The sequence below is a fragment of the Astatotilapia calliptera genome, chromosome 6, assembly GCF_900246225.1.
Source record: "Astatotilapia calliptera chromosome 6, fAstCal1.2, whole genome shotgun sequence".
In the NCBI taxonomy this organism is placed as follows: Eukaryota; Metazoa; Chordata; class Actinopteri; order Cichliformes; family Cichlidae; genus Astatotilapia; species Astatotilapia calliptera.
This window is the reverse complement of record NC_039307.1, coordinates 24,859,709-24,875,684: the sequence shown is the minus strand read 5'-3', so window position 1 is coordinate 24,875,684 and position 15,976 is coordinate 24,859,709. Positions and strand designations below refer to the sequence as shown.

The window sequence follows — 15,976 nt, the reverse complement described above, 5'->3', positions numbered from 1 at the left end:
GTGTGTGTACTTTGTGAGTACATTGATTTGAGAGCAGTGACGGTAAGCGCGTCGAGGGGGAAGTTTCTTCTGTTTGTCCGTCACAGTCTGCACGTTCTCTCTAGGCACCATTAGATCCTGGTCATATCCTCTGTGGTTCACATGACATCAGAGCTGTTTTGGGCCCTGCGCCCTCCGCTAAAGCCACAAGGATACATATGCACATACCTGAGACCGATTATTCTTTCCTACAGTAATCTGTCATTATCATCAACAACAACTATCATTAACCAAAAAACAAAACAAAGCTACTTTACAGTGCAGCTCTTTCCTCTAAGCCGTCTAGTAGCTGTGAGTCCTGATTTGTTTTCCCTAAAAATAGTTTGGTCCCACGCCTGGACAGATTTAACTGATATGTTGATGAAAATGCATGAGCTGCCAAGTGCGAGTCTTTTCAACTAAATTATTTACAGTATGGCCCAAGGTTGACGGAACAGCTCTGATCTCGGATAAGCAAAGTGGAATTTTTGGATAGTCTCAAATCTAAAAATAGGAAAAAGAGGGAGAGGCTGATGGGTAAAAATGTGGACTAAAAAAAAGCAGGAAGTGGATTACATGAAGTTCTTTTGCTTCATCTGATTTTTTGTCTGCAGAGAGAGAGAGAGATGCAGGGAGGGGGGGCAAAAAAATTCACTCAGTCAGTCTACGTGTGCTGGCTCACGATTTGTGCTTATTCTTGTTCTTGCTTCACGCCCCTCCTCCCTCGCTCTCTGTTCCTCTGTCTCTCTGTGTGTCTCCAGCACACCCCTCCCTTCTGCTCTTGCTGCTGTTAAACAAACAAGTCCAGAGCTGGGCGGGTGGGGAATATATGCATGTCAAGCCAGAGAAAAAGCAGGGAAATCTACCGTGGAGAGAAGAGAGAGGGGGAAAAGAAGAGCGGGAGGGGTGAGGAGAATCCTGTGGATGAAGGAGAAGGCGGAGCGAAGCCGCTCCTGCTCTCTAGCAGTCGGCTAAAGACAGATGGGAGGATGTTTTGACCAACTAGGGGAGCCAATCGCAGCCAGGGAGCAGCCCCCTACATTAGGGCAGGGCTAGTCTGAGGGAGTGTGTGACTCAACTTAAAGAGTGTGTTCACAGGCAGCCTGTTGTTGTTGAGCGCTCGTTTCTTTTCTCTCATGGTTGTGCAGACGTTGAAGACGATGAAGATCCAGGAGTCGCCGGTCACTTGTGACGCGGGTAGGGTCGGCGGAGAGGTGCGCGGCCCGGACTCAGACTGCGAGAAGACAAGCTGTGAGGACGTGCCCCGGTTGGATCTGACAGCACTGACTGAGGACAACAACTGGGGAGGTGAGCCTGGAGACCACCTGGCTGTTGCTTAGATGTTTCTTTCCTTTGCTTTTAGCCCATTTACAGTTTGTCTGGACAAAAGGACACACATGTCCAGACAGCAGGTTCAGGATCCTCCACCCCAGGTTGGGTGTTTGGGTCGCAGCTGCACACCTTCTGCTGCCTCATCTGCTCCTCCTCCTGAAGCATGCTGCTTCTGCTTTCCCTGCAGAATTTAATTGTTAAAGATCCTCTAGGTTCCCTAGGCTAACTATTTCTGCAGGAGAGACACCAGAGATGTGTTTGTTTGCTTGGTTAGAAGGATTGCAGTACTGCCTTCATCTCCCATGAGGAAAATATGAAAGTGCAGCAAATACTCGATCTGTGGTTTTATTTAAAGAGTAAACAGTGAGGTTCTAGCAGAATCTATCACCTATGTGGAAAGCCTGTGTGCAGGCTTAGCAACAGATGACCACTGCTGTTGTTTTCACTCACAAATCAATCATTAAAGGGTCGGCATGGATGGCGATAACAGCATACCAATCAGCTGGCTGCACAAATTTAGGTTAGGTTTGGAGAGTTTATTGATCATGGCTGAACTGTTAAAGTTCGTGCTCCATTTAAATGTTGACGTCTCTGCACGTGCCTGAGATGTCAGCTGTACGCGGGATCCTAATTTATTGATCCTGGCTTATCAAGTGGCATTACTGTTAAGAGAATTTGCAAAAAGAGCCTTCCTTCAGCCGTCAGACCTCTCTCGAGCTTGTTATTAATGTGTTTGTTTGTGCCGTGACTGCGCTGTGCGCACTTTCGATTGTGTTGTCAGAGTATTGCAAGGGTGGAGGTTTCTGTGTTGATTGGTGAAAGCCAAGGCTTTTGCTGAACTGTACTCTGGAATGATGGCCAACGTGTTCATTCGCACACTGGAAGGACATGTTTCTGCATGTTGTGTTGACATCTTTCCGCTGCGGCGATTGGCTTTGACTCTCACTGCCTCCGCCACCGCTGCTGCTTCCTGTTTGAAGCAAGAATCAAAACTGTTCCATGCAAGCAGCCTGTCAGTTTCAGCAGCCGCGTGTTTGGAGCATTAGTGGGCAATTGCGTGTTTGGTGGAGCTCTCTAGCGGCCGGACCTCATAGAGGGAAAACACCAGCAAGCTTTAGATTTGTTGTTGTCTCATAGTGAAGTGTTGTGTCTGAGATATTATGCTGTTTAGGTTGTTTGAAGTCATGGTTTGAGCGATTTTGCCCAGCCTGGTAGACGGTGTGTTTACATGCTTGTAGTTAAAATGTAATTTGTGTTCTAGTGAGGCACACCGCAGTGAGTTACAGTTCTTTATTCAGTCCACGTGGCGGTTTTACTCATTTGTATACCATCCTTTGCATCTTGCCAATTTCTTCCTCTTCCTTAAACTCCCCCCACCTCCCCTGTGTTCTGTACATTGTGTCCTGAATACATAACTAAGCTCGTGGAAACAGGGCGCCTGCATGATTGGCTGTGACAGGCTGCTTCACATGAGAACAAGCAGCGATGGTCATGGTGTGTGCAAGTATTGTGCAAAGCTGAACTGTATTTCCGTGTAGTTGGCAAGATTATTCATCAGCACAGAGTCCCAGTGAGGAATTGCTGCATACTGTACAGAAGGCATACTGCGGGCCAAATGGCCATGTGGGTGAATGAGGGCTTCAGGCAGGAGTTGGAGACCTTTGTCCCAGTAAAGTTCTAGCATGACCTGATATTTGGTGTCCCCCGCCTGTGTGCCAGCGGTGGTGGAAACAACAGTGGCCGATTTTTTTTCAGACAGCGGGAGACAGAGTTATGGATCTCACATGTCCCACGAGTTCATTAAAGTTTATGTGTCTGTGTGTTAGTTTAATTTCCAGTAACTAATTCAGCAGGAAGGATGCCTGCTAGTTCTTTGGCTTATTTCTTACTTCTCTTTCTTTGTTTTTCTTCCTTCATCTTGTCCTCTTCTCCTTCTCCATCCCCCCCATTTCCCTCTTTTGTTCCTCTAGATTCTCCGTTTTGTAACTCCCCTTTCCTTGATTTCAAAAGCATTTTCTATCCAAGTTGTTGCGATGGTAAGTCTCCCACTAACATCACTGTCAGTGCTGACTGGCCTTTTCTGCGAGTGAGATGCCAGAGTGAAAGAAAGGAAAGTCTGTCTGTCTGACTTTTACCGCTGCATGGCAACATGCTTGAGTGATCGGGAACATTGTGGCAAAGGGTGGCACGCCTGCGCACACGCACGCACACACGACCTTTAGTGAAATGGCACACCGGCGTATTTTTTTGTTTCATTAGTCCAGTTAATCCTCAGCCATCAGCGAGCAGTTGATTTAAAGGATTAATTTCAAATGCCGTGAAGCCTTACTGGCCGGCTACACTGCACTAAGCTTGATAATAGGCCTCAAAGGAAGACCTTCAGTCTGACTGAGGGTTTGTTTGCTGTGAGAGAGCTCTAACAAGCGAGAGCCCTGCTACTCGATGAACTGCACGTACCTGGAAGTGAAGGAGGACCCCCCGGGACTCCCGAGCTGGAATTTGAGCTAAATCATTTCTCATACACCTTAACCCACCCCAGCTAAGAAAAATATGCATGTGCGGTGTTGGACAGGGCGTGCATATTTTCCTGGTTGCATACTGACACCTTGAATGTTTACACTGACAGTTGGTTTCCTTCAGCGCTTGTTTTTACTCCCTTTTATCTGTTTTCTCGGTGTAACGTCTCCCCCGCATGTTTTTCATCACCCGACACCTGATTTTATGGGTGTCTCCTGTTCCATGAAATCTACATCAGAGTTCCTGCTGACTTTTATGTTTTGAGACATTTCGTAGAGAGCTCCTAGTTTAACTTTTAAACAATCAGATCATCCTCGGTCTGCTCTGTCGCTCTCTCTAACGCACACGTGCTCGGACAGATGCGCCGTTCCCCTGTCGACGTGCCGAGTGGAAACTAAAACACAAGCTCATCACTGTACCTCTCATCAGGGGTCACGCCCTGACATTATCCCACAGAGTGCCGGGCTTTATTAATAGCCCAGCGATTGTCAGGGGTATCTGCACGGCTATTTTCACCAAGCATAATTATTGCCAGAGTGGAGACTCTGTAACCAAGGGATGAATAAAGAGAGAGAGAGGCAGAGTGGGTGTGTCTTACCCACAGTTTCAGAGCAACATCTGTGACTGCTGAGCCCCAGAGGAAATTCTTTTTATTTATTTTTTTCCCACAGCACATCCAGAACCTTCCACCGAGCCAGAGAGGCTCCGAGATGATGTTAGCAGGGAGAGAAGTCGCTGTCTGGCGTCTTCAGGATGAGAACCGGGGCTGATTTTAGAAAACGAGCCGTGCATGCTGTTTGGCTTTCCCAGGACACTTTCACATTTTGACCTCCTATATTTGCTCTGACTTCACAAAATATACATATATAACCCAACAGGAAAATATGTGAAATGTGACATTCGGTAGCGTGCTAGCCACCAAAGAGCAGCTGAATGTGTTCTGATAACAGTGCCCATGAACTCACATCGGATGTTTTAGTGCTTTTATATATTATCTTGCACAACATCACACCTGTAAAGTCTTTTTTTGGCAGTATATTTCTCCAGTTAAATGTCTTCTTGATTTTTAAAGTAGAGATAAGTTGATGGCGGTGCCTGTTTTGGTTGGCAGAGCTAACGGATTTAAGAAGGCTTTTCTCAATGCGGCTGGTTTTCCAGCATCATATTGTCCCAACGTTAAGGACTTTCCATGCATAAATGTGCCGATGTGCTGACTAATCTGCTGTTTTTTCACATTCTCTTATGTCTTGCGTGTGCAGAATTATGAAAGTGCGATGAAAATCTTGACATTTTTGTTTTTGTGTCACTCAGAACCAACCCCGGCGTACTCGCTGCAGAGGGAGAGCATGGACCGCGAGGAGGCCAGGCTGTCCCCTCACTGTGGGGGGCGTCTGATCCGCCAGCTCCTGGAGGAGTCCAGCGACCCAATGGTCTCCCCTCGGTTTTACGCCTACGGACACTCCCAGCAGTACCTGGATGACACGGAAGTGCCTCCATCGCCACCTAACGCTCACTCGTTCATCAGGTAAGCTGACGTGTGCTTTTGCAGAGCTGGAAGGAAGGAACTGGGAGCTGTAACAGCATCATTTATCTCAACAGTCGCAGGCGGAGTTCATCGCTTGGCTCCTGTGATGATGAAAGAGAGGAGCTGACCTCCGCCCAGCTCACAAAGAGGATTCATGTACTGAAGAAAAAGATCCACAGGTTTGAGGAGAAGTATGAAGAGGAGCGAAAATACAGGGTAGGTAGTAACGACCGGTTCATTCGTCATTGTTAATAAAGCCCCGCGCCTTAAAGTCAGACTGTAATGATGTTTCTGTGAAACATAAACAAGAATATTGACTGTCAGAGGTGCATCATTACACCAAGTAGGGCTCTGCCTTGTTGTTTAGCAAGGCAGAGCCCTACTTCAGATTTACACTGTTATCCTCATGTGAACAGTAATTGTAGGTATTTTATTTTGAAAGAGCAGCTGATCGTCTGGTTTTTTTTCTTCTTTTCCTCCACGCAGCCCTCCCACAGTGACAAAGCTGCAAACCCAGAAGTGCTGCGGTGGATGAATGAACTGGCTAGGCTTCGCAAAGAGCTAAAAGGTAACACACAGGCGCACACATTCTGACAGTTAATTTGATCTAGTTTTAGTCATGATTCAGGCATCTAACTTGCTCCTGATTGGATCACTTCCGAACTCGTCCCGCCTTTCTACACAACTTACTGAAAAGCTCTGGTTCCCGTCTTCTTCACCAGAACACAAGCTGATGAAGTCTGAGGAGGACCTGACGCCTCAGCCCCGCCAGCGCAGCAACACGCTGCCCAAAAGCTTCGGCTCGCAGCTGGAGAAGAAACCTCAGCAGGAGAAGGCGTCGAAGCCACCGGTGGAAAGCACCCTGGAAGGAATTCAGAAGAAGCTGCAGGAGAAGAGGGACGAGGTGAACCGCCCCGAGGACATCAAGGTAAATCCGCGGCTATGTCGCACGCTCACACAGACGACATTAAAAGCCAAAAGACTTTACATGTTTAAAGCAGACTGCACACTCTGAATTTATTATCACACAGAGACAAATAAGTTTTGCTGCGAGCAACACGGACTGAACTCTTGTCACTTTTAAAAGGCGAGTGACTCACTTCCTGTCTCCTGCTAACAGGATATGACACGGGAGCAGATCGCCGCAGAGAAAGTCGCCCTGCAGAAAGCTCTTCTCTACTACGAGAGTATCCACGGCCGACCGGTAAGCCTCCCTCCATGTGTTTGTTTTATTTTAGACATTTTAAATGCAAAAATTTGCCCAGTTTTGCAAATAAAGCTGAACCCATATCAGTTTGTCTGGACCAAATCCAGATGCCGTAATTTTTATTCCTGTCAGTACAGTTACATATCACGCCCTGCAGAGATCTTATAGTGAAGAAAAATGGTTTTGCTGTAATTTTGTTTTATGTTAGCAAAGTAGCTAGTTAGCGTGCAGGTAGAGAGGATGACAGAAATTTGCTAAAACTGTGCTAACAGTGTATCTTTGTTCTCCCCACCTGGAGCAGATGACGAAGAGCGAGAGGCAAATCATGAAGCCAGTGTACGACAGATATCGCCTGGTGAAGCAGATCCTGTGTAGAGCCTCCACCATTCCTGTCATAGTAAGTATCACATCCCAGCCTCCCTTTAGCTGCCGGGTTTAAAGCCACACTCTCAAAACATGCACAGACACTTAATCCCAGCTCGTGCCGGCTTTAGCACCTGCTGCTGGGAACGGACAGCAGCCATGAAGCAGCTTTCAGTGCACTCGTAAAGCAAGGTCAGAGGTTACAGGCTGAGGTCACAGGAAGTGACAGCAGAGTGTTGAAGAGGCTCAGGAAGTGCAAAACAACACAGCCAAGTTAAATAAACGGAAAATAAACACAGCAAGTTCTTAAAATGTATTTTTACATATTTATATTTCAGAAATGTAGGAAAATAAATCTGCTTATGGACTAAGTGTAAAGCTCTCAGTAAAGTTATTTACTGAACATCTTTATGATGTAAGACATGATCTGCATTATGTGCATTATATAATGCACTGCATCTAATCCGCACCACGCAGGCTGAGCCTGCTGCCATATTGTTCCTGACATGGAGACGCAGAGGAGCAGACAGAGGAGCTCAAACAAAAGCCGTTAAATGTGCTTAAACCTGACAGAAAAGTGTGAAGTACTGTAAAAGAAAGAAAAAAGGTCAGAGTTAGCGTCTCAGCGTGGTTAACTCCTCCTTCTCGACCGTCACCACAGGGCTCTCCCTCCAGCAAGCGCAGAGGTCCCCTCCTACAGCCCATTATCGAGGGTGAAACCGCACTCTTCTTCGATGATATCAAGGTGAAGAGCCATTGCTGCTGCTTAATAATCAGTGAACCGGCTCCCTCTTCCTCACCTGCTAAACTCCCACCCCTCCTCCCCCTTTATATTTACTACCATTTGCCCTCTAATGAGCCTGATTGCTGCCTGTTGATTGGGCAACTGTAGAAGTGTTGAATCAGTAGTTGCTGATCTATGAATCACTCTGTGATTGATGTAATGATGTAAGTGGATATAAAATGGGTTAAAGCTTGTTGTGATTTAAGTGCCTAAAACAAGGCTGGAATACTGGTTTATTTTTCCTAAACAGCAAATATGTGCATACAGTATATTAAAAATGTATCATTGTTATCATTATTTTTCCAGCACTGTTTGCAGGCACTCTGTGGACACCTTTTTTTTTTTTTTTTTTTTTTGTATTAATTGAACAGTTTTAGTTGAATAAAGGTGGCCTGATTAACTCCATTCATAAAAACAAATGATTCCAAATGACGACCATCGCGGTGATTTCTAACCTCTGTCCACTAACACTGCACGATCCTCACGCCCTGCAGTATTTGAGCCCAGGAGGCCGCCTGCTGCAGCAGCGCTCACCGCACGATGAGACCCTCTGCCCCCTCCCTTGCAGCCCGTTGAGACTAAAGCCTCCCTCACTCTCTTTGTAGGAGGAAGAGGACGGCTCGGAGGATGACGGAGACTCCAAGACCCAGTTCACCGTGACCGTGCGACCCGACATCGGCGTGTTCAGCTTCCTGGAGCACGCGGATGAGGAAGTGGATGGTTTCATTTCACCTGTGGACGAACTTTCCCCGTCCAAGAACACGATGGACACGAGGCTGTCCAACCTGCACTCAGCTACTATGTAAGTACTCGCAAAACGCTCGTTTTACTGTCAGTTTGTGACAGATTTGGGTCTGTTTGAGAGGATTAATCCTGATAACTCAGCAAAAATTGCAGATCTATCACTGTCTACATACACAGAAATCCAACCAGAGCACAAATTTAGAAATTCCTCTAAACAGAGTTGCCCAGTAACCTTGCCTTTATATAGGAATATAACCAGGATACAACCATCTGGCAACGAATTAAATCAAGTCCCATGTTGCAAAGAAACATTACACTCAGCGCACACCCATTCAAATTAATAGCAAAGTGTTTATCAGCCAGCGGTTGTTTACAAACTTTCGCCATTGTGTTGCAGAGCAGTTGCAGTCAGTCCAAGACAGACTTAATTTGTTTGGAGACAAGTTGCCTCCCACCTGTGTGACCTGTGTAATACAAAAAAAACAAAAACCGAGCCAAAGTTGTTGATTTTTGGGGGGTTTTTTTGTAAATGCTGGAAGTCTGTGTATATTTTAATGTGAGACATTTAAAAAACATTTCTCCTCACCCCACAGGCAGGAACTTGTAGAGCAGCTCCAAGAGACGAGAGAGGAGAAGAAGAGGATTCGCAAGAACTTGAAAGAGTTTGAGGACCAGTTTTTTAGACAAAACGGAAGGTAAGAAAAAAAGAGTTTGTCAATGTCAAATATTTGGAACTGGATAATGAGAAACCTCGACACGAAGGTTTTTTTCTCGCAGCGTCGTAACGATTGCCGCCTTGTTCCTGCAGGAACGTTCAGAAGGAGGACCGCTCCCCACTGGCTGTGGAGTACAACGAATACAAGCACGTCAAAGCCAAACTGCGGCTGCTCGAAGTGCTCATCAGCAAAAGAGACTCCACTAAATTCATCTGAATAAAGCAAAGACTCAATAAGAGGACTGGTGCTGTGTCTCCAGTGTCACAGTCAACACATCTCACCTTGCTAGAAACAGTCATGTTTTCCTCGCTGTTGGATGCTGTTGACGCGCTCCGTCGAGCTCGAGGGTTTCCCTCCGTCAAATGCTGCGCCTGGAAAAACGTTGTCGTCACCTCACCTCGAGGAGGGGACGTCACTCCGGACGAAGCAACATACGCACAAACTAAACTGAATCACACTTGTATTGCTGATAATTTATTTTGAATGTTTGTCTCATGCACAGCCGTAGAAGTCTTAAAAAAACCAAAAAGAACCCAAAACACTTGATAATTCGGTCATTAGCTATAAAATTGTCGCTGCTTTTTAAGGATCGCGTGTATTTTTCTAAAGGAGATGTTACTCGATCATGCTGACAGTACCGAAGTTTCACTTTCCACAGCATTAAATCCTCTTCTGTAAAAGTTTTATCGTTTGAAAGAAGTGGTTTCCTCTTTCACTGGGGCCCAAAGACAGCAGCTCAGAGCGCACACAGTGAGCCAAAATCTTTCATCTCCTGGAAATCACCCAGTTTCAAGATGACCACTGACACTTGCTGCGTTTTTGTACGCCTTAACCTGCTTTCCCCTCATTTACTTGATGTTAAATAAGCTATCGTCCCCTTTAAATCACTGCTGTGTTTGCTCACACCGATTAACACTGACAAGGCCAGTTCTGAGGCGAGCGCGGGCGTGGTCGACGAAGCCTCGTCCTCTGGTCCTCGCTGTAGTTTGTTTGTTTGTAAATATGGATTATCGTATATGTTTACATTTCTGTGAGCGAGTACTTTATCCCTTTTTTTCTCTCCAATTTTCTGGATGGTAATCAGTGTGAATTTGTTTTCACTGAATGTAAACACTGGCCGGGCTTAATGAACTGAGTGTGTACATTTTAGTACATAAATTGTATTTTGTATATAATGTGAATGAAATCATATTTTTACTGAAGGTTTTTTGGGCTCTGTGTTTTTTCTTTGTGAAGTTGCGAATGTTCACTCATCCAGTCGAATGACTTTACAGACAGATCTGAGATCAGTCGGTTTATTTATATAGCAGCAAATCACAACATCAGCTGCCTCAAGGCGCTTTATACAGGAAGGTAAGGACCTCCCTAGAGCACTGTGCGATGGCGGGAAGGAAAGTAATAAAAGGAAATAAAACAGGGATTAAAAGCGTGTATAAAAAAAAAAACTACAGCACCAAATTAAATAAATAAAATTGTTTAAATATGAATGTACATATAAAAGATTATATGTGGTATAATAAAATTTGTCTTTCACCCATCAAGGTCTTCAGTTTAACTTAATGATTTATTGGTTTAAAATTGACAAAAAGCTTTATACCATGTAAGGATTTAAAATGTCATGTGACCTTTGACCTCTCCTTCAAGGTCAGTCAGTTGATCTCAAATGTTGATCTCAAACATCTCGGCTGATGAAGCATGTTCACTGAACGTTTGGAAGAATGGGAGTGAACTGCTTTCAAAAACTTTTTTTTTTTTCTTGTAACACCTAAAATCTCACCTCTGACATATGCCCCTCATAAAATATCAATTAAAAATAAACTATACTGAAACAAGAACCCTAACCTTAACAGCAGGTGCTCAGATAAACACTAAAAAACAACTCTATGAATCAGAGGCATCACATCTGGTCCATCTGGTCATAGGTTCATGAATTCAAGCAATTTAATGAGGAAGCTCAAATGCAATCACAGGCCACACAGAAGTCTTGCTTTTATACCGTATTTTATTGAAAACCTTGGCTGGAACAGAGAGCTTTGAGTAAATTTCAGTCAAATAATGATTTAAAAAAAAAACAAAAAAAAAAAAACAAACGTATTCTCTAGCACATTTAAAGGTGCAAAAAAGTCAAGGGCTTCACAAACCTTTGCATAGGACTAAACTCTGCAGGAGCCTTAATCAGACAAATATTGATTGAATATGCGTGTGTGTGTGTGTGTGTGTGTGTGTGTGTGTGTGTGTGTGTGTGTGTGTGTGTGTGTGTGTGTGTGTGTGTGTGTGTGTGTGTGTGTGTGTGTATGTGTACACATGCAGTATAGAACTAAGCAATAAGATGAACTGCCAGCATTTGAGACCTTTATATGTTTGGCCCAGAGCTGTGAGTACAGAAGTGGGCTGCTTCAGGTTGTTATTGCTGAGAGGACGTGTTAGTCAGAACACATCGAGTCATTTTACTGCCCAAAGTCACATTAACACCACTGTCGTGTATGAAATGTATATAAAATATATATTATATATATGCGAGACGATTCCACGCACGTCACGCTAATACACAACCTAATTAAATGTTATCTTGTACTGCGAGGTGTCACTGCAGGAATATTTATACATCATCAGGGCAACTTTTGGAATAATATGATGGGTACAGTTTATCATCAAATGGCTATTATATGCAGACTTTTTACTAAGTCATCTGCCCACACTCTTAAAATATTCATCTCCACTTGGAGACCAGACAAATAACAATTATTAACTCTAATGTTTGTATATTTAGGTTTATGTGACATTTTGGGACATGTTTTTATTTGCTTCTTAGCAGATGGGTTCAAATGTCATTACAGAGGAATCGGTTTGCTTGGCCTAGCAAAAACACGGCTAGTTTGGCTCCGTCACACGGTGAATAAATCCAACTGAGAGCCGCTCTGATGATTAAAAATGACCAAAGTTTGTTTAACCCTCTGAGGTCTAAGTCATCATTTTATAGAAGCCATGAGAGTGTTTGTTAGGGGGGGAAAAGAAGCGTGAATAAGGCTGGGAGAAAAGTTTCATAAACACAAAAATGACAGTTTTTGTCATCCACACTTACAGGGGATTTATATTTGTAAATCTGCAACCCTGCAGCCTACACCGTAACTACACACCACATGGACACAGTCTGCGATGGCTGTGATTGGACAGTTTGGGATTGTCGTGTCCTCCTGAATATTTAAATCTACTGTGTCTACTGAAAGAGACTATATGGAATTGAAGAGAGAAACAGGACGAACTCCTGGTTTGTTGAGATACCGCTGCGTTGGCCAAGAAGGACTTTGACTGTATTCAGATACTCGTCTGTGTCAGGGACCACACTATCAGAATGTGTATCTAAAAATCTGTTTCAAAATACTTCACGAAAGCGATTAAAATTAGCACTAATCAAGGAGACTGTTCTGCATCCACGCCACGGCAAACATGGAGTGTGTATCGCTGGAAACCAGAGTGGTTAAACAAGAGGTGCTCTCTTTTTCTGGGTCTTTCACCTGTTGCTCGCACAGACTGTAGTAAAATATGGATTCTTTAGAATGGCCATTAGGGGGCGACTCTCGTGGAGAACACGCCCTGGGCTCCATGTCTCTGTAACCTCAGTAGACATTTTTCTGAAGAGTTTATGGGCTCAGTCGTTAGTTTTAGCTCACACTGAATGAAACAGGAAGTTCATTTTGTAAATGATTTTATAGTCACAAAGGAGGATTAGCCAGGATAAGCTGACTGTCCCTCGGTTTCCTCGCTCATCACGTCCAGTTTCAGGCAAAAATGATTAGCTAGGGTCTTCACTGTCCATGGGTGGTGTTATCTTGACTAGCTCCACCTTTCATACTGTGGTTATGTTGTTGCTAGGCACTGTCATCGAGGGCAAAGGTATGATGGCAAGGTCACATTTTAGATATTATAAGCAAACCTGGAAGCACTAAAAAAAAAACAACAACAAAAACTGCAATTCCTGTAGTGGCCACTGGAGGCTGAGGCTAAGTTAATCCCCACTGACTGCCATGGTAAGACACCCAACTTAATACAATTACAAAGTGTATTTAAAGCCTGGTATCTACAGTTCCTCATTCATAAAAACCACATAGGGGCACAGACTTGTTCTATAACTCATCACGGCTAATGCCAAACTCAACATCTTAGCGTATTAGTCCAAATACAGTCATCTCATGGGGTCTTGTTTGATTGCGACCTCGCAGATGATGCGGCCCCTTTCAGCTAGAAAATCTAACTAAACAGCCAGTAAGCGCGACATCCACATGCTTGTAACAACAGGAAGTGCGATCTTTTTGTGTCCATCTGAAGGAGCCAAACATGTATTTGCTACCACTTCCAGTCTGAGCGATGCTAACTGATGCTTCATATTCAGCTGACATGCTTTTCTTGCAAGAAAGCGAATAATCACATTTCCAAAAACGTCACTGCTAAATGACAATCTGGTCTTTGTTTTCACTCTGTAACATGCACACACATCCACAAAAAAAATAAAAATAAAAATAAATAAATAAAGTTTTGTTTCCGTACAGAAGGTTTTGCTGTAGAAAGGCAACACTGTTGAATGCAGGTTCAAGAACAAAGTCAGCTGCTCTGTGAGCCACAGCTAAAACAGAACGAGGGATTGCAAACGATGTTCAGCATGCTTCGCTCCCTGCCTGACTCGCTTGTCCTCTTTCAGAATCAGGCATAGAGGACATGCTGGTGGCAGATTTAAAAGGATCAGCGGGACTAACACTCCTCCCAACCTCACAGTGAAGATTATATTCAAAGTGCTATTTACATACGCGTATATATGTATGTGTGTGTGTGTATGTGTGTGTGTGTGTGTGTGTGTGTGTTAATTTTGTCAAAAAATAACCACTCTATTTAATAAATTAAAAGTAACAAAAAGCAATATATTGTCTCAAGGTAATAACATGATTCTTTAATGATTAAAAATAGAATTTAAGGAATATAAAATACACAGCTTTGCAAACAAAACAAAGCAAAAAGAAATTAAGAGTTTCTCAACCTTCTCTGGTCCTGGTTTTTAGGTCCCGAAGTTTTCATAATCCAGGGTCGTTCTGCACATTTTAGTCCATTTAGTGCTTTTTTGGTTAATTTCCATGTTGGCTGTTATCTATCAGTCATTTGATTCTCCTCTAAATGGTCCTGGAAGGCTGAGGAACTTTGCCCAAAGCAAAAAAGCAATAACACTCTGCATTTACATACATAGACCTTTAAGATTCAAGATGCTTAACGATCTTGTTAGACCATATATAAACAGAGTGACCCTCCCGTGTCCAACAATTGCCCACTCACACTCTTGACACTCACGTGGGGGTGTATTGCTGTTAAAGTGCGTTAAGTCTACCCTGGGACTCCCCTCAGACCAGGCTGAAGCCCTCGTACTGCTCCACGGCTTGAGTGAGGCGGCGGCGCAGGATCTCTTTGGTCTGGTAGCGGGGCATGTCCAGCAGGTTGTAGCATGTGTGGGCCACGGGCAGGTAGTGCTCCTCTGCTGTGGTAGACTGGATGATGATGCGCAGGCTCTCCATGCCGTGGATGGGAATGCGGTCACTACCGGTCAGGAACACTGCAGGCAGAAAGGGGACATACAGAACAGAGGTAAAACAAAATTAGGGAAGCTCTCTGAAACATGTTTGTGCTCTTGTGCAGACACAAGCTTGATGTTTCTGGATGTTATTAATAAATCTGGTCTTTGCCTGTCTAGACAATTTTTGACTCGCAGAGAATATTGCTCCGATTTTCATATTTTGGCTAAAAGTCATTCTTGGTTGCAATGAAAGCAACATGCATGTTTTTTTACACTGCAAAGAAATGCTTGTTTAACAGAGAAACCTGCCCACAGAACTCTTTGGGCTTTAAATACACTTTAAATAAATGTGTAAAATTACAGAACAGAAAAAAAGAAAGAAAAAGAAAAAAATTGCATTATTCTCATTATTAAGATTGAAAAACCTGAAATTCTGCATTCAGAGACTCATTAAAAGTGGCTGCAGCGAACGACCCATAAGTTCAAATGTTAGGTTTGTGGTTAGCTGGCCTGAATGGACCCTTCAGAGTGCCAGTTCTGCCCCCTGGGCCAAATGTTTGACACCTCTGATCTAGGAGCAAGAATCACAGGGTGATTTTAACAGGACATCGTCATGCCACACTTCCCACAACAGCAGCGGTATCACTATGCTCGACATTATTTAATCATATCATTTACTATTACTAAAGAATTCAGCATAATTGAGGTCTTGTAAAGTAAACAGTTGAATCTGAATGAAACACTTTATTCAAAACTCCTGAAATGTGTGATTATTTTCATTAACACTGAAAAGTTCTCGCTTTCGTTAAAGCAGCACGAAGCAGCACGAAGCAGCTCTGCTGTCTTCACGATCTGCTCTCATGACCTGCAAATTATTACACTGCAAAGCGACTGCGGGTAAGAGAATTAAACTGCCACGCAGATCATTTAAGGAGGCAATTAAAGGCTTACACAAGAACTGCTTCTTCTTTTCCAGAGGGAACTCGTGGAAAACCTCCCAGAACAATCTGACTGTTGGATGAGTGGCGGTGTACTCCCCCTTATAAACGGCGTTCTGTAGAAAGAGAGGAGAGATTTGGAGATTAAAAGCCTGTTTTACCATCAGTAAACAATTTGATTTGTGGAAAACATGTTAGTTCCTTATCAGTCAGGAAATAAAGTCCTCAGAGACGTGCAACAATCTGGGTGATTTTTGCAACTACTGGCCTAAAAAACA

The 15,976-nt window shown here is 43.8% G+C and overlaps 2 protein-coding genes across 8 annotated transcripts in view; one reads left to right on the top strand and one right to left on the bottom strand.

Annotated features, from left to right (window-relative positions):
* fam13a (family with sequence similarity 13 member A) overlaps positions 1-10,412 on the top strand; it is a 49,897-nt gene extending 39,485 nt beyond the window's left edge. For 2 of the 5 annotated variants that reach the window (XM_026171294.1, XM_026171293.1), the window contains exons 13-24: positions 1,167-1,326; positions 3,321-3,386; positions 5,179-5,392; positions 5,467-5,608; positions 5,879-5,960; positions 6,115-6,320; positions 6,513-6,596; positions 6,901-6,996; positions 7,624-7,707; positions 8,352-8,548; positions 9,084-9,185; positions 9,299-10,412. In XM_026171294.1, coding sequence (XP_026027079.1) covers positions 1,167-1,326; positions 3,321-3,386; positions 5,179-5,392; positions 5,467-5,608; positions 5,879-5,960; positions 6,115-6,320; positions 6,513-6,596; positions 6,901-6,996; positions 7,624-7,707; positions 8,352-8,548; positions 9,084-9,185; positions 9,299-9,422 — 1,557 coding nt within the window. In that variant the 3' untranslated portion in view covers positions 9,423-10,412. The remainder of the gene's footprint in view (positions 1-1,166; positions 1,327-3,320; positions 3,387-5,178; positions 5,393-5,466; positions 5,609-5,878; positions 5,961-6,114; positions 6,321-6,512; positions 6,597-6,900; positions 6,997-7,623; positions 7,708-8,351; positions 8,549-9,083; positions 9,186-9,298) is intronic. The other 3 variants (XM_026171295.1, XM_026171296.1, XM_026171297.1) reach the window with 3 other exon arrangements.
* Positions 10,413-14,120: 3,708 nt separating this feature from the next.
* herc3 (HECT and RLD domain containing E3 ubiquitin protein ligase 3) overlaps positions 14,121-15,976 on the bottom strand; it is a 32,102-nt gene continuing 30,246 nt past the window's right edge. For all 3 annotated transcript variants that reach the window (XM_026171298.1, XM_026171299.1, XM_026171300.1), the window contains 2 exons: positions 15,712-15,814; positions 14,121-14,799 (listed from right to left, as the gene is read on the bottom strand). In XM_026171298.1, the coding sequence (XP_026027083.1) occupies positions 14,591-14,799; positions 15,712-15,814 (312 nt within the window). In that variant the 3' untranslated portion in view covers positions 14,121-14,590. The remainder of the gene's footprint in view (positions 14,800-15,711; positions 15,815-15,976) is intronic.